The sequence below is a fragment of the Mytilus californianus genome, unplaced genomic scaffold (genome assembly GCF_021869535.1).
Source record: "Mytilus californianus isolate M0D057914Y unplaced genomic scaffold, xbMytCali1.0.p SCAF_1, whole genome shotgun sequence".
Lineage (NCBI taxonomy): Eukaryota > Metazoa > Mollusca > Bivalvia > Mytilida > Mytilidae > Mytilus > Mytilus californianus.
Genome location: NW_026262581.1, coordinates 79,373,570 through 79,397,407, shown reverse-complemented (window position 1 = coordinate 79,397,407; position 23,838 = coordinate 79,373,570). Strand labels below are relative to the sequence as shown.

General features: G+C 31.2%; 1 protein-coding gene and 1 long non-coding RNA gene across 9 annotated transcripts in view; one reads left to right on the top strand and one right to left on the bottom strand.

The window, feature by feature from the left end:
* Positions 1-23,838, top strand: part of LOC127707937 (multiple PDZ domain protein-like) — a 189,105-nt gene that overhangs the window by 56,248 nt on the left and 109,019 nt on the right. For 4 of the 8 annotated variants that reach the window (XM_052212723.1, XM_052212706.1, XM_052212700.1 and 1 more), the window contains exons 12-18: positions 3,270-3,349; positions 10,504-10,677; positions 12,382-12,417; positions 16,866-17,255; positions 19,690-19,929; positions 21,443-22,138; positions 22,456-22,557. In XM_052212723.1, the coding sequence (XP_052068683.1) occupies positions 3,270-3,349; positions 10,504-10,677; positions 12,382-12,417; positions 16,866-17,255; positions 19,690-19,929; positions 21,443-22,138; positions 22,456-22,557 (1,718 nt within the window). The remainder of the gene's footprint in view (positions 1-3,269; positions 3,350-10,503; positions 10,678-12,381; positions 12,418-16,865; positions 17,256-19,689; positions 19,930-21,442; positions 22,139-22,455; positions 22,558-23,838) is intronic. The other 4 variants (XM_052212752.1, XM_052212715.1, XM_052212742.1 and 1 more) reach the window with 3 other exon arrangements.
* On the bottom strand, positions 12,101-23,121 carry LOC127708889 (uncharacterized). The gene is made up of 3 exons (XR_007985424.1): positions 23,057-23,121; positions 19,099-19,213; positions 12,101-12,441 (listed from the first exon to the last, which is right to left on the bottom strand). It is a non-coding gene; the product is annotated as an uncharacterized LOC127708889 (long non-coding RNA).

Sequence of the window (23,838 nt, the reverse complement as noted above, 5' to 3'; positions counted from 1 at the left end):
AACGAAAATCTTGATAGAATTCATAATTTCAAGGTTGTAGCATATAAATGTTATTATATGAATTGAATGCTTCTTTTTATAATATAATAGGGCTGTAAAAGTGTTGATAGTGTGCACATTTTGAGTATGAAGCGGTTTCACTCTTCATACCAAAATGTGCTTAGCTCAACACTTTTACGCTATAACAAGATTACAAAAAGAAGCATTCAATTCTTAATTAAATGGCCAGGAAAATCTAAAATCTTACATTTGGAAAAGGCTTTGGAAAAAGATGATTTGAAAATTTTTAATCTCTAGGGGCACTTGCAAGGTTTATATTGATTAGAAATGAACTATAGATTTGTTGGTCTGCAAAGGTAACTGTTTCTGTATTATATGAATTATTTTGTTCATCCCAATGAAAGGAAAATTAATCATAAAAGAAATCATATTTAATAACATTTGTTTCCTGTTTTATTATAATAACACTTTTCTTTCCTATTTCCTGAGTTAGAAAACTAGAAAATAAATGTTATAATAATGTAATTTGAATATTTTTCTTTCATGTTTGACAATTTATAAATTCTGGTATTGATTTTAAATTTTATATTGGAGACACTTTAGGTCCTTGCACTGCAATATATATTCGTATTGATCATAACAGAATGTTTTGACATTAATGAATTTGAGCAGAACATCGTCTCGACCAGGATACAGATAATTCTGTCTTAAAGTGTCCAACACAGAATCCTGTCATTCACAATTAATACAAAATAAATTTGTATTTGTTTGAGCTACATTTTAATTTGTCTGCAACAATACTTTTCATGGGACAACAATTATTTGTCTGGCATTTCTTATACCTCCATGACAATGGTAAATTAATAGGAGTTTTTAGTTGTCTAGGAGATAATTAAATCATTGAATTACTAACCACTAACATTTTGGCTTGTGACAGGTCAAACATCTGTACTAATAAGTGCCTTATCCTAATATTGGTAATTTGATATAACCAAAACATGTGTAAACCATTTTTTTTTTGCAAGTGGTCAATTTGATCAAATAAACCAAAATTCCTCAGAGGTCAACAGGTAAAAGTTACGTAAAAATTATACAAAAGCATACTACTACCTGAGTAACATTGATTCTAGTTCATTTCCATAGTTAAATTAATAGTATTGGATGGAACTGACCAATTGCAAGAAAATTTGTTAACACATGAACTGCTCTTGCTGTGAAATAAAATTTATCATAAATAATAGCTGAAAATTTTAAAATCGTAAAAATTGTTAAAAAAATTTAAAAATGACCAAAACCAATCTTGAAAATTCTAGTTTTAATCTTATTCAGTTTCAAATTTTAAATCTCACCTAACAACATTGCTTAATTATACCGTAACAGCTACACAAGTCACATATCACGGTCACCTAGAATTTTGTCCTTATTTATATTTGGACAACTTTTACATTTCCGAGTGTTGTCCATCATTTACTATTATATGATGACATTGTGTCTTGTGGAGTTGTCTTTGATTGTGTTGAGATGAGTTGTTTATTTTCAGATTATTATGTATAAGTGTATTGACAGGGATAACAATGGAAGATTCCATATGATCAATCTGTTATTATACCCCCATGCAACGAGTTGCGGAGGGTATAATGTTTTTGACCCGTCCGTCTGTCCGTCTGTCAGTCCGCCAGTCCTATTTCTTGTCATCGCAACTCCTCTCAAACCACACAACAGAATTTCACGAAACCTTTTTAGATAATAAGGACATACTATGTAGTTGTGCATATCGACAGGAAATTACGATTCAATTTTTTTTCTAGGAGTTACGCCCCTTTGAACTTATTTACTTTAATAATGTACTACTGCAACCTTTTGTCATCGCAACTCCTCTCAAACCACACAACAGAATTTCATGAAACCTTTTCAGATAATAAGGACATACCACGTAGATGTGCATATCGACAGGAAATTACGATTCAATTTTTTTTCCAGGAGTTACGCCCCTTTGAACTTATTTGCCCAATATACTACTGCAAGCTTTTGTCATCACAACTCCTCTGAAACCACACAACAGAATTTCATGAAACCTTTTCAGATGATAAGGACATACTACGTAGATGTGCATATCGACAGGAAATTAAGATTCAATTTTTTTTCCAGGAGTTACACCCCTTTGAACTTATTTGCTTTAATGTACTACTGCAACAGTTTGTCATCGCAACTCCTCTGAAACCACACAACAGAATTTCATGAAACCTTTTTAGATAATAAGGACATACTATGTAGTTGTGCATATCAACAGGAAATTATGATTCATTTTTTTTTTTCTTAGTGTTACGCCCCTTTGAACTTATTTGCTTCAATGTACTTTTGCAACAGTTTGTCATCACAACTCCTCTGAAACCACACAACAGAATTTCATGAATCTTTGTAGATAATAAGGACATACTATGTAGATTTGCATATTGACAGGAAATTTTTCTTATACAATTTTTTTTTCTTACACTTATTTTATTTCTCCAATGACAATGTGGGGACGTGGGGTATGTGAGCGCGCTCACTAAGGTTCTTTAATTATAATTACATAGAGTATTGACACTTGGCCTTACTAGCATGACTAGTATTAATTGTTGATTAACAACGGTGGAATACTCAATGTTACTGGAGTTCGTGGGGTCATTTGGGACAAAGCCTGTATAATTCAAGAACTATTTCTCCATTATTAAGAACTGAGTTATGATGCAGCTAGAACTATTTTGAATCAAGATCATGTGTCTCTCTTAAAGCAAACATATATTTTTCTGCAATGCAATGCAGACATAGATAAAAAGTCTTTCTCAATCTATAGTCAATTTTTATTTTCTTAGAAGCCTTTAGAATAATTGCTCATATATTATTCCATAAAATGTCTAATAATTTTTAAAAAGAACCAACCAAGTTTCATGGACCCTTCATTTTGCGTTAAGCTTTTCCTCTCCACTTGCAACCGATTTTTTTTTTATTTTCTAAATTTCCTGGTGTATTTATGTAGGGAAAGACCAAAGTTTTACATTTTCACATTATTTTACTCACGAAAGTCGAAAGTCTGGAAAATTAATTGCTCATGAAAAAAGTTGATTTACAGTATTGTAATAGATTATGATGTGGGAAAAGACATTGTTAAAGACAGTATGGTGACCTATAATTACTTAAATCCACGTCATTTGGACTCTGTTAGATAATGTCTCTTTGGCAATCATACTTTATATAAGTTATAATACCATATATATCTATTTTTACAGCTGGGGAACTGTTACCAGATGTGGAAGCTGCTATTAGACAATGTTGGGAACCTATTATTGGAGAAGATTTTGAAGTTGTTGTAAGTATTCAAGATGAGTTGTAAAAATAAAATGTAATCGTTTTGATCCAATCAACACTAAAAAAAAAACTTTTTTCTTGTTCTTTTTGTTTTACTTATGTTTTTTTAACCTTGAGATATATGATTAGATATTGAAAACAGATCCAAACTTTCAAGGTCTTTAAACAAGAAAAGTTTTTAGTCTGCCATGAAATATGTTGTAAGTTATAATCTCTGCACAGCATGCATAATGTCTTCTTAAGACCAAATTAATGTAAATGTCTGGTCAATTTCAATTAAATTGATTTATTAATATCTACTTAATATATAAAATACCTTTAATCAGATACGGTATATCAGTAGTTTTTTGTGTGCGTCTAATTTTCACTGTTTTTGTGGTAGACTGTGTACTGTGAAATTTACCTTATGTAAACATTTCGCTGTTCTTTTAAATGCATTGTACATGGCCACAAAACATGAATAAGGAACACAGCAAAGATTAACTACCCCAATCTTAAACCAACGCAAATGACTAAATTCCGGAAATCTCATGCTTGCGGGTCCGCTCAAGGGAGTATAAAATCTCCCGGTTTCGGATATTTAACCTAGAATAGACTGGTATTCTGCCATTATTGACATGCTTGATATATTTGTATATTCTGAGGCATACTGAATATTTTACGGAGGGAACCAACCTAAACCTAGAATGACCTGCGTTCGTAATTCTCTGCTTTTTCATTACTGTCAATGGAAATAAATAAACAATCGGCGATCATTTGAAAACTTTGGTCAATACTTTTTATGTTCGATTTATAGGTAATCGAAATTCATTTCTGCTATGTCAACTCCAAAACGATAGAGATCTTTGTCTGGACCAAGCGGTAGTGTAAAAAATAAGAAATAGATAGCTGCAAATCGAAATGTCAAGCAGAATTTGAATGAAAGATTTTCAATTTTTAGGACCAAGTTCACTTCAACACTTGGCAATGAATCTTCATTTTGCATATCATGTTCAATCAACTTTTCGGTTTCTTCTGATTGCCTGTACGACTTTTGAAAGCATGCTTAGTGTGAGACTCACAAAATTCAAATATTGAAAGTATAATAGTCCCAGCAATTATGATACTTATTCTTATTCTTGATAGAGTGTAAATAAGACAATATTTCTCTTATCTGTTAAAGTCATTTATTTCATTCTTTTTACATTTTATTTTTGTATCATATTTATCAGTAGTGTGTAATGTATCTGATTTCATAGAGGTCATAGCCTTTTTGCATGTGTTAGTTTAAGTAGGATTTTATTATGTATAAATAGGTTGGTGCATTTTTGGTGCATATTTGGTGGCAATTTAGGTCAGATAAACAAGTAGAATATAGGTCAAATTCTTGGTGCATTTTTGGTGGCAATGTGTATATAAGGTTCAGATTTTTGTTATTCTAGGTACATCTTGGCAGATCACTGATAGATTCGGAATTACTATTATTTCTTTATATTTTGTCCGCACAGTATTGGACACTGTCGCTTGGTTTTTGTGCACTCAGTATTGGACACTGATGCGTGATTTTTTTCTCCGCTCAGTATTGGACACTGTTGTGTGGTTTTTGTCCGCACAGTATTGGATACTGTTGCATGGTTTTGTCCGCATAGTATTGGACACTTTGCGTGGTTTTTTTTGTGTGCACAGTATTGGACACTATTGCTTATTTTTATACGGAATGTAATGAAATCCGTTTGTGATACCGTGTGAAAGTGATGTACCAATGAATCTTTGAACTATGCATTTTGTAAACTGTATATAATGTAAATAATTTCCTGGAATGGAATTTTAATAAATCATAGATTATTGAATTTACTTGTATATTACTTTAACAACAAGACTACACATTATTGGATTATTTGTTTTTTTTATTATACGTTATTTCAATGTACCCGTCCTGACCTGAAAGTTTTATGTTACTCGACCGCCATGGCATTTTTATCAAGGGTTTGTATAGTACTATACAAATCGTTGTTCTTATGAGACTCGGAGGTATTGAAAAAGGAAAAAAAAAAAAAAGAAGACTTTTATAGATTATAACCATGAATTGAAGAAATACAGTATATTTATTTACTCTTATTGGTGTTTTGTAGATGAATAAGTAAACAGGTCATATCAAGGATTTATAGTCTTACTATACAAATCCTTGGTCATATATTTAACTTGAAAAAGGTCCTTCGCTCAAAATCTCCCCCTCGGCTATCATAGCTGAGGGGAATTCTCCCTCTGTGAAGGTTTCAGAGGTTTGCAGGTATGGCTATGATGACATAAGAATGACATTGAAATTAACCCATGTGCTGACCTCCATGTAAACAGTACTTTTTAAAGACATTTGTATAGAATTTTCAATAGTTTCTTCAAATTTTTCTTTGTACTTATGCTGCCGCAGCATGAGCTCAAGTCTGTAACGAATTTTTATTGTTTCTTGCTCTACTCATCAATAATCATCCACCTAAAAGAGTGTTGATGAGATTAAGAAGTACGTACTTCTGTACTTCTGTGCATATATCTTTGACAAGGTAGTTTGTATAATATAATTTTCCTGACTTTACCAAACATAATAAAATAAATCCATAGTTGTATCGAGAGCAACATATTAGAAAGTTTGTTTTAGATTGTTATGCAGTGTTCTTTAGATTAATAACCCGCTTTCATGATAAGATATGAAAGATCAAGGTCACAAATAGACTTTGCATAAGAGTAACATTTAAATATGTATTGTTAAGAAACAATGATCCATTTTTGTCTCGCCTTGACGGAGTCAAAAAGCGAGACATAGGTATGCTGTTTCCGGCGGCGGCAGCGTCAACAATGTATTAGTTTGTGATTAGGTCTAGTTCATGGTGAACCACTAGTAGTAGGTCAATGATATTTGGTATGCAGATGTATTAGCATTGGCACATCTCATTACCATGGAGATTATTTGGTCCCGCCCCCTCAGTCAAGGTCTATTGACTTTGAAACTTTTCATAGTTTACATGTATTAGTTTGTGATTAGGTCAATTTATGGGGAACCACTAGTGTTAGGTCAATGATATTTGGTATGCAGTTGTATAAGCATTGGCATATCTCATTTCCATGGAGATTATTTGGCTCCGCCCCCTTAGTCATGGTCTATAGACTTTGAAAATTTTGCTAAGTTTACATGTATTAGTTTGTGATTAGGTCAGTTCAAGGGGAACCATTAGTGGTAGGCCAATGTTAATTGGTGTTCAGTTGTATAAGCATTAGCACATCTCATTTCCATGGAGAATAATTGGCCCTTCCACCTCAGTCATGGTCTATCTACTTTGAAACTTTTGCTTAGTTTACATGCATTAGTTTGTGATTAGATCAGTTTAAGATGAACTGCTAATGATAAGTCAATGATATTTGGTATGCAAATTTATTGGCATTTGCAAGTATCGTTTCCATGGAGATTATATAGCCCCACTCCTGATCATGGTTAATTGACTTTGAAACTTTTACATAGTTTACAAGTTAATGTTTGTGTTTAGGTTTGTTTAAAGAAAACGACTTATAATAAGTCAATGGTATTTGGTATGCAGTTGTATTAGCATTGGCACATCTCATACCATGGAGATTGTTTAGCCATGTACCTTCAGTCATGGTTCATCGACTTTGAATATTTGCATAACTTACATGTTAAAGTATTGCTATTTTAATTTCAACATTTGCATTATCAAAATTATAAAAAGGCGAGACATATCTCTGTGATAACAGTTTATTCTATTTCACTGTTTTAAGAAGAACATTTTTTTTTTACTAGGTGGAAATCTGTGTATTTGTATCTAAAACCATATTTGTATAGGCAGATATTTTGATGTTGCGACTCAGGCATCAGAATAGTATAATGGTAGTATAATTCTTTGGTTCATTAATTTGCAGTCTGTTCTCTACTATGTAAAGAAAAATTGTTTTCTCCAGTTAATTAAATAAAAAAGACACATTGTGGAGTGGTCAATATACTATATATCTTCACTTGTTTGTCACCATGGTCAGAGGCACTTAAAGGATATTTTAAAAAAGAGTTTTCGATAACCTTTTAAAGAATTTCATTATTTATAAAAGAATCTATTTTAAAAAGATAACTGTACTATTGAAAATATTTACTTTGAGGAAACAAACATGATTTTATGGTTTGATATGGAAAGTTTAACCTTAGGTTCCTTGTGATCAACCTGGCATATGATTTAATAACAGGACCTCCATTGTATAAGTTACTGGAATATATTGAATTAGACATATATAGATTGATCATATGGTGCTTGACAATCTTATGTCACCAGACTGTAGTGGTTTATTGGATTTAGGCGAGATTCTATAAGACTGAAATTAGCATTTAGTTCCAATAGTTACGGAATATCTTTTTTACCTATCTACTGTTTCAGGCATTGAGTACGTAAAACTCATTTTAATATATGAAAACACTTCAAGTGCACCTATTTTTCTAAAGCATTTACACTAAAACTTATTCAGGTGTCTAATTTTCTTCAATTTGAATTTTATCTACATCTATTTAAACTGTGTTACTTACATATGTTAAAATTGATTAATCTCAGATTAAACAGCTTACTTTAGGTGACATTAGATTTTGCTCAGGTTCATATGAGCAGGTTAGGTTTCAACTTCTGATATTTTTTTAAAACAACTATTCATGAAATTAAAACAGAAATGCAAGAAATAAGTTAACATTTGAATGAGTATGGGTGTAATAAAGCATAATTATTTTTTTAAAAAAGCTGCAAAATGTAAAAGCAGATAAAATTCCAGTTGATTTAGAAAATTTGCAGTAAAGTGGTATTTATTGAAATCATGAAAAGCATAATTTCCTTCTTTCCGTTAACTATTTCTTCAATCTTGTTGAAGTTTTTATGGTATAACCTGGTTCAAAGGTGGCACACGTATTGAAGATTTCTGACTGCTCTAAGGTTTGAATTCTCTCTTTCTCAGCAATAATTACACATGTAAAGCTATGATATTTTCTGTTAATGTAGAGACTTCCACTAAGCAAAATAAAAAAAAATATATTGCTTTGTTTCCATGCAAAGAATTAACCTTGATTTTAAGAAATGTGTTTAGAAGAATAAGTAAATCACAGATTGAAGATTAATAAAAGATTATTATTTTCACATTCAACGAGACATGAACATAAACTGATTTTAAGAGGACAAAATTTCTGACAAATAAGGATTTATAGTAAATCAGGATATATTCAGTTAAATAGATTTGTCTGATAAGGAAACATAACAATAATATTCCATGGAAGAATAGAGACGTTTGATAATTGTTTCCCTATGTGAATTATATACTTATTGATTTTTAATATTTTAATGCTGGGATTTGATAAATACATTAGTTTATAGTAAATGATTCTTTGAAAATTACTGGTATCAAAGCTAAAATATTATGAAAAGCTATGGCTTAGAGTGGGCGGTTATACCTTAGTGGAACAATAAAATGTCGTAATATTCTAAAGTCAATACTATTGTAAAGAAATTTCAAAGTAGACTGATTGAACTCTAGAAATTTGACGGAAATTTAAATTTCCTCCAAGCCCCAGTGATAAGTCCCTTTACATATTGAAATTTTGACATGTAAGCCACATTTACCATTGCAAATGGTCTAATTGTTTGATTTTATGCTCTTGAAAACTTTGTATATTGCATCGTTTGATGTGCATGTGGCCATGATGACTGATCTTGTGTGTTTAACTTAATTTTCTGAGATTGCTGATCAATTCTAGAAAGAAAACAGTTAACTACCACACATAAGGTCCTAAGAAGATTACAGCAGAACCACATGACTTTATTTTCAAAATGAACTTGAAACATGGATAGTGTACCATAACTGCAAATATCATACTGATTTACCCCAATTTCCACAATACCCTACATGTGCGACTACCATACATCCCACAATATTCCTGACGCAATTGGAAGTAGTACCTCATTAAGAGTGAAGCCAGTTGAAATGGTACGGAATGTCCAGTGAGGTGTCTATTTTGAAAAAGAGACTATTAACTTTTACTTTCATTTTGACATAGTCAAACCAATAATTGTGATGTAACGTCTTGTAAACATTTTTGTAACTCCATATGAACCTCATTTTATCTACTTTAGCATTTGTTTCCTATCATTAGATTGTCCTGAAGACGCCACCATAAGTGGCGAAACATGTAGACCAGAATTTAATGACAACCGCAGCATATTTCAGTATCCATCCTGATTACTCTACCAGCTTGTACCGTTAGAAGGTGTTGGTTCACTCAATGTATAAGAATCAGACTTGATAGTCCAGCTTAACAGACAATTCTAATCAATATATGACTAATACCTGTTGAAAACTCCTGAAGTAGGCTTAATAGTATGTTAAAAATTCAGTCATTTTTGTTTCTTCATGGAGTTTATGGAAATTCTAGTACTTTTTTTTTTATCCTTGTGTTATGAATACTGTAGAAAATTCTATCTATAAATTTGTATTAGGAATTAAGGTAATGACCATTGGCTGAAACTTTTATCTGTCAGTTAATAACTTAGAAGCTTTGTTCAAAATGACAAATTAAAGGGTTTTGGATATAAATGCTAGGAATTATTGGCTAAAAATAGTTTTGAAAGGGGCATTTAGAAGCTTAAAACCAAAAGAAAAAAATGATGCATTATAGCTGTAATACGACTGCTAAGCTTGATATGATTAAAACCTTTTAGAATGAGACTTATCCTCCAGTATATGATATCCCAGTAGTTGCAAAGACAAGGGGTCAAAAGTTAAAAAGTTATCACAATAAAGTTATTGGAAAAACAAGAAAAAACAAATTACTAAACCTAAATGTATATTCCAAAAAATCTATATAGTAGCTACTTTTAGGGAGAATATCTTCAAAGGAATCTCATATGATCGACTCTCATAGCTTCATAGAAAACTTTTGATAAAAATTCTATTTTAACTCATAAAAATATTGAAGTTTAGTATTATATACAGCTTGTAATGAAGACCTATATGATTGCAGAGTGAAAAAAACTAATGTGGTTTAGTTGGAGACGTTACAATGTTTGCTTTCATTAAACTATTTAAAGAGATGATACACATGTTATTTTACATACCATACAATTAAGAAATTTATGATTCTATTTCCAGGTTTCGCAACTATCCAAATTTCGTGAAGGAGGAGGATTAGGTATAAGTTTAGAAGGGACTGTTGATGTTGAGAATGGTGTAGAAGTCAGACCTCATCACTATATAAGGTCCATCTTACATGATGGTCCAGTGGGAATAAATGGTCGACTTAAAAGTGGAGATGAATTGTTAGAAGTATGTATATTCTATTTAAGCTATTATCATTGAACATTTAATAGTACTTCTAAGTTAAAACTAGAGGCCATCTCAGTATTGCTTAAATTGTTAGTTCTTGAGGTCAAGATGAAGAACAGCATATTTGATGTATGGTTATCTCACAGTATATCACTGTTGCCTCATGTACACAGACTTTAATCCCTTTTTCCCTTATTTGGTTACTGTACTTTTTCTATTATTATATAGCCAAATTTGTGGTGACTAATGTATGACAACAGCTTCATCATCGAAACTTATATTGTACTTGACTTTCAGCAGAAAAAATTATTTTGTAAACCCAGGATAGGTTAAACACATAATGTGGATGTTGCCACATTCATTTTTATGCCATTTTGGTGGCGTCACTTTTAATGTTCTAGAGTTATACCCCTTTACAAATGGAAAAATTTAGCATTGCTAAATTTTTCATTTTTTTTTCTAAAAATATCAATGATGTCATTGTTCAAGTAATTTTTAAAATTGGAGTTATCTTCCTTTGTCCATGATTATAGTTGAATCAAATACAATCAATGCTTTATACAATGCAATGTTTAATTTTGACTTCCACTGATAAAACACAGATCATGTTGAATTTGGGTAGTGTCACTTTAACCGTTATTGAGTTATGCCCCTTTATAAATCGAAAATTGCAAAATTTTTTAGTTTCCGTTCTGTAACTTAAGGTTGCCCCAACCAAACATGAAACCTATACACAATACTTATTACCACAAAACTAAGATCAAGTACAAATTTTGGTAGCGTCACTTTTATTGTTCTTGAGTTATGTCCCTTTATAATGTTGTATGCAAGCGGGGGCATCATCTGTGTCCATGGGGACACATTCTCGATTTATTTAATTTATGTCTCACCTTCAAAGGAAGTGGCTTATACTAAGCTGGCATGCTGTTTCCTGCGGTCACCATCAGCAATGGATACAGTTTGTGATTTATTGTTGAGCCTAAATTTCGTGAAAGCGAGACTGGAGACACAGCGATCCTAGATTCCGTCGGCAGCGTCAACATTTAGGTTCAGTCTGTGGTTTAATTTTTTTAGACATCAATTACTTTGTCAAACCTACATGGAATTTCATGAAATTTGGACAGATGCTTGTTTATGATCAAAATACAGTATCCAGAGCAACATTTTGAAAATATTTATTTTCACTTTTCAGTATTATACTGATAAATGGACTTTATACAGTCTGAGGTTAAAGTTTGTTAAACATCAATTACTTTGTCAAACCTTCATAGAGTTTTATGAAACTTCGGCAGGAGCTTTTTAATGTTTAAGAGATAATGTCTGAAGCAAGCCTTTGAAAATATATTTTTTTTCATTTTTAATATTTTTCTGTTAGATGGACTTTGTTTTTTACAGTTAACATTTACAGACAGCCTGGGATTAAATTTTTTTGACATGATAAATTTGTAAACCTTCATGGATTGTTATGAAACTTGGACAGAAGCTAATCTTCAAGACCAAGAATTAGCATCTAAAGAAAAAGATAAACTCACTTTTTAAGTCAACATTTATACTTTTACACTGACCGCAGCAATCACAGGCAAGACACAGGGTTCTGTGGAACCCTTTACGGATTTTTACACATGCACACACATATCTCTGACTTTTTTTAATTATTATTCAACAAAATATTGCTTTACCACTGTTAACAATTTACTTTACTAGTTCAGTCTTCCAGGGAAGGGTCCCTGTTGTCTTTTGGTAAGCATCATTATAATCGTACATCTAAAATATAACATTATCAACAATGAAGTAAAAAATATATACATGGAAAGACTCATTTATTAATCAATTCTATATATCATCTAGCTTTAATGGTTGTTATTGTTTCCGGAAAGTTATTCTATTTTTTTCATTACAATTTTTTGCTATAAGTATCTTTTTGAAATATCTCCTGGTTCAAAATTTTCATACCAGCTCTGAAAAATTGGTTTGAGCTATTCACAGGTATGTCTGAATTAAAAACAATTCTGAGTCATAAACATATAACGTAAGTTATTTTCTTGAATCCAATGAAATGTTGTGTGAAATTTTCACTGTAGTTCTGGACTTTTTTCATGCAAAGTATTTATTATTTGAAACAAAGGTAAATTCTGCACAATTTGGTAAAATATAAATTAAAAGGAAAATTTATATAAGAATGGTCCTTAAATGCTTTTAATTTTTTTATGACAAATAAAAAATTAAAATATTGAAAATGATTTTAGAGATATATATTGTAATATATACGATATTTATTTAGATACACATCAATGTAATTTTCTCACGATAGGCAGGAGCTTGCTACATTAAAAAAAACTAGTACTGTTCATGAATATAATTTGCTTAGTATATTCAAAACATTATTATTGTAATAAAATAATTGATTTTATAGTATTGCTCATCATTTATTTTATAACCCCATACTAAATTTGTTTAATGTTAAAATATTATTAAGTTTTTAAAGTTTTCTTTTAACTTAACTCCAGAAACTAAAAAAATGACATTGAAGAAACATGTGATCATTATCCTCAGTGGTATTGCAATAATGACAATTTAAAATATGGCAGATCTTCAACTTTTATATAGTAATTTACCAGGTAGAATAAAGTGCAATAATTTCCAAAGGAACATTTTGTACTTATTATCTTTTAAATAATGATGAACATACTTTTAATATATTACATGGTATACTCTAAATGTACTCAAGGATTGACATTGTTGTCCATCTGTTAAACCCAACAGGTACTACAGTTTCAGTCTGAATCAATAATTCAAAATGTTCTAATTATTTTTCTTCATTATTATACAAAAAAAATTTAATTTTCCCGTCATAAAGTATTTAACCATTCTCTTGGAAAAGCTTTCTTTAATTGATTAATATATGCATGATTTATTACATTGGTTATTAGAATTTGAAAGACTTAGGCATAAGGTTGCTTTTGAAGGAATCTTCGATTTTGTGATGGCTATTTTTTTTTATGCCCCCGCCATAGCGGAGGGGGCATTAAGTTTTACCCTTGTCTGTCTGTCCATCCGTACCTCCCAAAATTGGTTTCTGTTCTCTAACTTTAGTTTGCCTCAACCAAATGTTATCAAACTTATACACAATGTTTATTACCACAAAACACAGATCAAGTTTGAATTTTGGTGGTGTCACTTTAACCGTTCTAGAGTTATGCCCCTTTATAAATGGAAAAATTGCAAAATTTTTCATTTCCGTTCTCTAACTTAAGTTTGCCTCATCCAAATGTTATGAAACTTATACACAATGCTTATTACCACAATATGCAGATCAAGTTTGAATTTTGGTGGCGTCACTTTTACCGTTCTAGAGTTATGCCCCTTTACAAATGGAAAAATTTCTAAATTTTTCATTTTTTTTTCCAAAAATATCAGTCATTATTCAAGTATATTTTAAAATTGGAGTTATCTTCCTTTGTCCATGATTATAGTTTAATCAACTACAATCAATGCTTTATACAATGCAATGTTTAATTTTGCCTTCCACTGATAAAACACAGATCAAGTTGATTTTGGGCAGTGTCACTTTAACCATTATTGAGTTATGCCCCTTTATAAATCGAAAAATTGCAAAATTTTTAGTTTCCATTCTGTAACTTAAGTTTGCCCTAACCAAACATTATGAAACCTAAACACAATACTAATTAACACAAAACTAAGATCAAGTACAAATATTGTTTCTGTTCTCTAACTTTAGTTTGCCTCAACCAAATGTTATGAAACTTATACACAATGCTTATTACTACATAATACAGATTAAGTACGAAATTCGGTGGGATCACTTTTACCATTCTTGAGTTATGTCCCTTTATAAACATAAAAATTGCTGAATTTTTAGTTTCCGTTCTCTAACTTTAGTTTGTCTCAACCAAATGTTATAAAACTTATACACAACCGATCTAGAGTTATGCGTGTTTACAAATAGAAAAATTGCTGAATTTTTCGTTTCTGTACTCTTACTTAAGTTAGCCTCAACCAAATGTTATGAGACTTACACACAATGCTTATTACCACAAAACTCAGATCAAGTTCAAATTTGGGTAGCGTCACTTTTACTGTTCTTCAGTTATGTCCCTTTATAACTATATGATATGCAAGCGGGGGCATCATCTGTGTCCACATGTGGACACAATCCACATTTTTTAAAGTTAAAACTGAAAAAAAAACTGCAAAAAAAAAAAGACTGGTAAGCTAATCAATGAATGGTAGACTAAATGAATAAATGGTTATATTAGCATGGTATGATCAGCGCATTTTATGTCTGTCAACTTAATTAGCTTTTAATTGTAGGTCAAAAGATTAATTATAGAATTCAAGAATTCAATTATAGATCAAAAGACAAAAGAAGACATGTCACAATCATTATTGTATCTGTTGTCTTAGCGGTAGCGACTGTCTATTGATTAGAGGTTAGACAGGACATTCATCATTACGTAGAGAGTAATCTCCGGTTTTAATTGACTCTGACGAGGTTATGTAACATCAGGAAATGGATGAAAACTTTTAACCATTCTGACAGAGTGAAGGTTAAGAAAAACAACTCTTACTTGGAATAGATTAAAGCCTACGTAAAAACAAGCATTAGGTTGTTATTTGATGGAGAAAGAGGCCTCTAATAAGTTAAAAAAAAGTTTTATTTAAATTGATTGATGGGTATGATACTGGATGAATGGTTCGTGCAAAAGACTTCAATTACAATTAAAGATGAGGAAAGTACAGTTGGTACTAGTTTCAATGGCTTCTACGTAATAAAGATCGGAAATAACAAATCTCCTTGTCAATGCTTTTTTGTCTGCTGTTTTTATAACCTATCATTAGATAGAATGTTTAGATCTGGTGAATATTTTGTTCTCAATCATTGCTACAAGTAAAATGTTGGCTGTCATCTTGGTAGTCTGGGGTTCAGATCTAAGCGTCATTGCTTAGTCTTTTGAGATTAAGAGACAATGTCATAAACTGTAAATAACAGGTCATATTCTATTTTGATGGTTTTGACATTTACTGTTCAAGAGTTATGGCCCTTGTTTACATTAAAACTTTAGATTTATTGTATTTACCGATGATAATTAAAAGTACTGCTTGACCATTTCTTTTTAAATTTGGTTTTGACAGTTACCAATTTTTCCTGCCAGCTATGGTATCTGTGATCACTAGATCACTTATTTCTTGTTATTTTTATAAAACCTATTCAAACGCAATTTTGCAATAATAAAAACATTGCAAAAATTCCTGAATTTACAGTAATATTTTGGGCATGACCAGCATATAGATTACCAGACATGTATTGCTGTCAGACTATAATGCTTCTAAAGTTGTGGTGTATTGCGGTAGTATAATGTAATGTTATTTAAACTTGCATTATTGAGATGAATTTGTGTATCAACAGCCATAGAGAAATAGGTCAATGTGACATTCTTCTGAACACATCATGGACTGCTTCGATTGAGAAGTAGGTCAATGTGACTTTCTTCTGATTGATTAACTATTATAATATATTCCAAAAACTGTAGGTTAGAGGAAGGAAAGGTTTATGTCTTCCACCATAATATGTTTGTCACAGGCCATACATGTGTAAATGAATTATCATCCAAGCTATCTGGGCTTGTAATTTTTCTTCAAAATGCCCTCTCACATTAGAAAGCTTTAGTATTTTTTTTTAACTTCCCATCAGTTAACAGGCTTGCCCACACTTAGCTGAAAAGAGATTAGTTAGTAACTTAGTTACTCACCACAAGGTTTAAGCAAGCTTTTTCATAACAATGCAAATCTTGTCATAGATTGGAATGAAGATACTTCTTAACCATTCTGTTTGAAATTAGGTACTGCTTTATAGACTGTATAAAGTTTTTGTAAAACAAACCAACAGGTTCATATCCTAGTTTCTTGTCAATTAAGGTATTACCTGGTAGATTTGATAGCAGATTTCTGGTAGTCTGTTAACATCTTCATTAGTCTAGATTTAGTGCAGTTAAAGAGCTTGACATTTGGTTTAGGTGCTTGTTAGTGATTGGAAACTTTATATGTTGATCTTTAGATGCTCTCTAAGATTTATAATGTAACTAGGTTACTGTTTTGTAGACATATTCAACATTTTGTTTTCATGATGTTAGCTAAAAATAACTTAAGTTATCAAATTTATTTTGTAGGTCAACGGGAAAAGATTGCTTGGACTTAACCACAAAGAAGTGGTTGGTATTTTAAAGGAACTTCCTCAACATGTGCGCCTTGTTTGTGCACGACGTGTTCAGCAACCAAACAACGAAATCTATGCACAACAAGATGGACAATTTTTTAGTTCAGAACTCAATCCTGGTGTCAACGAAATGGGATTTGCAACAGAACGCCTTGTCAAAGCCAAATCAGAAATGGCCCTTGCGTCTGCTGTAGATAATAGTACTGTACAAAACTCTCTAAACAAAATGAAATCTCGGTCTTTAGAACCACTGTCAAACTTTGCCATGTGGAGTAGTGAACCAGTTGTGATAGAATTAAAGAAAGGAGATAAAGGTTTAGGATTTAGTATTTTGGATTATCAGGTACAGGAAAAATATCAGGTTAATTTACACACTTGTATTAGTATCATAATTCCACTCATTTGTTGATTTGATTTGAAAATTTGTCATAGTTACAGACTGGCAGATTTACCGAACATTACTATTACATAAATGCAAACAAGTGGGGATAGCAGAATCTAAAAAAAGATTGATTGATGGCTACTTAATGTCCTTTGGCAAATTGGATTATCAGGTACAAGAACAATATCAGGTTAATTTGCACACTTGTATTAGTCTCATAATTCCACCCATTAGTTGATTTGATTTGAAAATTTGTCATAGTTACAAACTGGCAGATTTACCAAACATTACTATTACATAAATGCAAACAAGAGGGGATAGTAGAATTTAAAAAAAGAATGATTGATGGCTGCATAATTTCCATTGGCAAATAATATAGGCATCAGAATATACCCTACTTTAGTAACTTCTTTTTACTTAAGCAACACAATTTTTTACGTGCCAGTTCACAAGGTAATAATTTTCAGAATATGACATGTTACTGACTCCCAGCTGAACAGTCTTTGCCATTAACACGGAATTATGTGTGCTTAGAAGCAAAGCAGCAAATGTTGATTATAAAGTCTTATTCAACTGTCCAGGCATGGAACCCATGACCTCTCAACCTCGTGAAAAACCACTGAGGCTGTTGATATAATTAAAAAGAGAAATGACCCGTGCAAATTATTTATAGTAAGCTGATGTTATTCATATTAAAAGTCATTTTGATGTGCTTGACAGTGGACTCATCGCAGTTGTGACATACAGTTTGGTAATTTAGTATGTCTTCAGAAAACAAAATGGACTTACAGGAAAAATTTACATCTTTCAGCTCAGTTTTACAGTGGTATATAAAGTGTCAGTAGGTTTATATTTATTGAATTTGTCTGCAATTTTCTTGGTGACGATACATGTCAAACTGTCGTTAAATACCATTGTGAAAATTTCTGTTCAGATGAAAATCATTATAAGAATTAACAATTACTGCTTGCATTTACAAATGCATTGATTCAAATGATTTTATGCAAGCTCATCAAAATTTGAGTAGAAATGTGATTGAAATGAGAATGACATCGATATTTTATTACAGTTTTAAATGAGGGGCATTCTGTTTACATGATGCAATGTTATTACACTGTAATGTAAATTAAATTTAAGTTATTTAATATGCAGGAAGCTTTCTGTTGGAATTCCCCGTCGAATACCACAGTCTTGTTTTTGTCCATTAGAACCAACTCATGACCTGACTGTATAGAATAGTATCTGAATTGATTGTATAAAATTACTGCAACAGTATGTTTTCAAGTGCAAATAATTCTTTTCTTAGAAGTAAAGAATATTTTCTGTAGAGAAGTTAATCATGCAAACCAGAATATGTGGTTGGAATAATTAAAACTACAATCAATTCATGGATAGTGTTAGCTTAGGAAACATGCAATATTGTTTGTTTATTTGATTAATATTTTAGGGATTTAACACCATGCTATGCCGTCATAGTACTTTTAGTCATGGGGTATCAGTTTTCTGGGTTTCATGGGTATTAAAACAATCAATATTACAATGGACATCTTGACTTACATTATTTTTTTTTAAGTTTGTAAATTCAGTTTGAATTTTATGGAGATATATTTAAATGATTTTTAAGTATTTTCTTCATGCAACTTTACTTCACATTGATTTCTACCTAAGCAATGTTAGTTTCAATAATTGGTATTTTTAGCTAACTTACACCGAAGGGCCATTGTGAGATATTCCCATCACTTAGTGTATATCTTCCATCTGTAGTCCATCACTGTCTGCTTTAAGTATTCTTTTTAAAACTCACCTATTCAGAAACGGCAGGATGAACAAAAAACCAGGCTTGCTTCAGTCATCCTTAGAGAATATGTTTCAAATCTGTCCCTGAAGTTGCTGTTGATCAATCAACATGGAAACCATTTCTAAGTTTAAGGGAAATTTATATATTTTAAATAGGTTATCAAAAATGGGCTTGTATTTATGAGGTTCAATTTGTTGCAAATAACACTGAATTCAAGATATACAATTTTTAGCTCACCTGGCCCAAGTGAACTTTTCTCATCACTTGGCATCTGTCGTCCGTCGTTATCTGTTAACTTTTACAAAAATCTTCTCTGAAACTATTGGGCCCAATTTAACCAAACTTGGCCACAATCATCATTGGGGAATCTAGTTTAAAAAATGTGTCAGATGACTCCAGGACCCCTTGTTGAATTTTTGTCTCCATGGTAGTTAATTTTTCGGGTATTAACAACCATGATGAAAAGAAAGATAAAAAGTTTTATTTCATGAAATAAAGGAATTAACAACCAATATAGAATTAAAAATAGGAAAGAGAAACTAACAACCAAGATAATATTTAAAGACACAAGTTTTTCATTCCGTCTAATTTTTGTAGGATCCAGTAAATCCTGGTGAAACTGTGATAGTAATCAAAAGTCTGGTACCTCATGGTGTTGCTCAACAAGATGGCCGATTGGTTCCAGGTGACCGATTAATGTTTGTCAACGAGAATAACTTGGAAAATGCTACGCTAGATGAAGCTGTTCAGGCATTGAAAGGTGCACCTCAGGGAACTGTAAGAATAGGTGTGGCCAAGCCCTTGCCATTTCCCAGTGGTTTCCCTGGACAGAATCAGGTATGGCATAATCAGAATTAAAACAAGTTTTGATAGAAATTTATAATTCATGAGTAAGAGTACAGAAATTTTCCTGGGTTATTATTTAAATCATTTCAATGCTTAACATTTTAGACATGGGTTAAATTTCTGCATGAACGACAATTTTGTGCTTCATATCAATAGTTTTGCCTTCTCAATATAAAAGTAAAGAGATATGGTATGATTGCCAATAAGACCACTATCAATCAGATTTCAAATGACCAGGACCTGGTCGTAAGCAATTATAGGCAACTGTACAGCCTTCAGCAATGAGGAAAACCCATACAGTATAGTCAGCTATAAAAACCTTGACAAGAAAAATGGGAAAAAATATCAAACGAGAAAATTAATGGCCTTATTTATAACAATTATAATTACGAAAGACAAATATGACAGATATGAACCAAGGAAAACCACTGAATCACATGCTCCTGACTTGAGACACACACATCAAGAATGTGGCAGGGTAAAAATATTTATTTATATTTGTCACACAATTGACCTGAACTCATAATAAGCAAAATAAAACCCCATAATGAAAATTTCCAATTCCAATTGACGACAAAACTATAACCAAATTAACAAATATACTTTAAACAATTTTGTTTCTTTTAACACCTGGTTTGTAAAAATCCAACAATAAATGCCTTCAAAATAATTTTTTGAAAAAAATATGTTTTATATTAAATATATAGCAAAAAAAAAAATTGACATACACGACAAATACTTTTGGCCATGCACTGTATGTTGCCGTATTTGTTTCATCATCACAATACACAGGAAGATTTAAATTTGAACCTTACTTATTACAAATTGAAAAGGTCTCTTTCTGACTTGGAATTATTGTGAATTTATACATTTTTTGCACCTTTTAGTCACAGTTTGAGAATTCTGTTCATTAATTTCATTAAAGAATCTTGAATTTTATTTCTAATTTTCATATCTGTGTGGTTTACTATAAGATACATTAGTATTGTCTATGCTAATAACATTGATAAATTGTTTTTTCTTCAGAGCTAATAATTATATCAAATAATCTATGTGGTGTACAAAGTATTCATTAATTAGACAATGAGAAAACTGACAAATCCATGATAGGTATTAATTACAAATCAATGTTTATGTTGTTTTATAATTTTGCTTGGAGTATCTTAAGTTGAAACATATAGTTCACAAGAGATAATACTTAGCATGTTATAAGCTGGGTCTAATGATATGAAAAGTATAAAAAGTGATGTTTTGATATATGGATTATTTTTGCTTCAAAATATTTTTCTTTATCGCAGAAGGGCATTTAAGTCAGCTTGCTTTAATTTTCAGTTATTTTCTAAGTGAATACTCTTAGCTGAGTTTTAGCAGGGTGGCAGTTTAAGCTTTATTGTTTTTACTGAGAATAGTTTGAATAAAAAGATTTATCTATTGATAAAGCTTGTGGGATTGCATGGTTTTATAGATTTATGCTTATTATTGCATGTCTTTTATTCCTTGACAGAATGCAACTTTACCATTCACCCATGCTGCAAATTATGATGTTGGTTATGGTTTCCCAAATGCACCTTTCCCTGCAAAGCATGCTGGGTATCCCGCCGAAAACGTACAACGACAAATCATTGGGGATGAGAACTCATATACTTATGCTTCCGTTAAAAGAACTGAATCGACTTCAACCAGTGGAAAAGAAGATAAATCTAATAGAGACAGCTTTTATGAAAGTTCTGAGGATGAAAAACAAGTGAAATTGAAGCCAGTTGTCTCCCCTAGAACAAATATTCCCCCAAAGAACAAATATATAAATTATGAAAATGAACAAATTATTGCTGAAATCAAATCTACACAGGTGCATGCAGAAAAACCAGCTCATTTACCACCAAAACCTCATCCTAGAACTTATATATCTGATTATCTCAATACTTCCCCAGAAGTAACTGAGCCAAAAGAAACAGGCCAAAAACCTACTGCTGAGGCATCTCCTCGTGCACAGTCTCCTATTGATTACGAAAATACATCACCAGTATTGCCTTCTTATGAAGAGGCAATCTCAGGAGACATAGAATTTGGTATGGATGATGCAGCAGCACCACCTGTACCTCCTAGAGAGGAGAGTAACCAGATCAATGAAATCAATGTTACTAATGTGTTTGAACAAGTAGAAGAGAAAATTATTGAATCTGAGATTTCTTCTGATGAGGTATTTATTTTTTTAAGAACATGGCACATTTTACACAAAAATAAATATGATATTAAGGAGATTTTTTATTTAAATTTTATTTTGAATAAAATTAGTTTTTATGCTTTTGACGGTATGTCTTGTATGGTGGCTTTTTAATTTTATTTTTGTATTAACAGCATCATGTTGTTTTTTTTTTCTTTGTTTGCTTGAACTGTTGTAGTAACATTTGGGTATGGTTTGTAAAATTATGTTCAGCAAATTGAATTTTGCAATGTTTTGTGGCTGTTCATAATGCTATTGAATATTAATGTGATGAAACTATGATATTTCCGTAGCAATCCGTGAAAACACCAAGTAAAGAGTCGCCATTGATGCGATCTCCACCCCCTATACCACCTAAACCTGTATCGCCCAGGATTCGGCAATTAAAGACAAAGGTAATATGTTGCCTAAACTTGCTTAACTGGTAGAAGGAATGCACATTTATGAACTTTTGTTGTTAGGACTACCAATAGTATTCTTTCCTTATTTCTTTTCTCAATGTAATCTTAGAATTATGGAAGTAATTTTACTTTTTAAATTTCAGGTTCAAAATGTAGTCTTGTTAAAAAAAAATATCAATGAAAATATTGTGTGTTCGGTTACAAACTTGAAAATGGGTCATTCAGTTGGATTTTTTTCTCCCTCCTTTTTTCATTTGAGCAAGCATCTTATTTTTGTTAACATTGATTATAAACAAAATATATATTAAAAATGAATCTGAAGTAAGTACTTCTTTTTAAGAAGAAACTTTTTTCATTCTGTAAAGTATAATGTACTAAAAGACAATGTATGCATTGTTTTGTTGTAAAATTAAAAACACAGTTTAAAGAGTTAGAAGTTAGAAAAAGATCAGCGGCTCTTTTCACAAAAAGTCTTAATAGTTAAAATACTCACAATTCATACACATTTCAGTTTAACTTACGATCAATTTTAATCATAAGATTTTTTGTGAAAAGAGTCACAGATTTTTGAAACATTTTTATTGCATGTTTTAACAATAAAAATGGATGTTCAGTAATGTGACTGAAAACGTAACAATTTTTTGCCTCTATTGATTTTTGGGATGAAAATTGGTAGTCCTAAAATATTAACTTTTGATGGTACTGTTTGTGTTACTAAAACTTGTTTGTTTTACTAAAACTTATTTGTTGTAATTATTTAGCATTGATCCTAATGTAGTCTCTTTTTTTTTTATGTAAGATGATTTTATGGGAAAATCTTGTTATGAGGTATATCTGTTTGACTGTGACCAAATTGTTTAAAAAGTTATTGGAATATTTTGATATATACCCAAAATTCTGTCTATAAAAAGTAAACTAGAACGATTTACTTGCAAGTGTATGGTTAATGGTTGTAAATATACTTTTGGTCTTGAAGATACTCTGGGACCTAAACTACTTGGATCTTTGCATGTTAGTAGAAAAAAATAACAATTTTAGTTTCATATATTATTTTTATGGCTGTAACAATAACATATGTAAGAATTTAATAATTTTATGATCAACAGAGTTTTGTATATTTTGTGCTGGAATGTAATAATGAAGAAAAGAAACCAGCTTACTCATCATTCACTTATCTTGAAAAAGCTTTACTGTAAAAGGAATCGTATATTAGGAATAAGTTCCAAAATATATTAGTTTATTGGCTTGAGATATGCAACTTATTCTTACAAACTT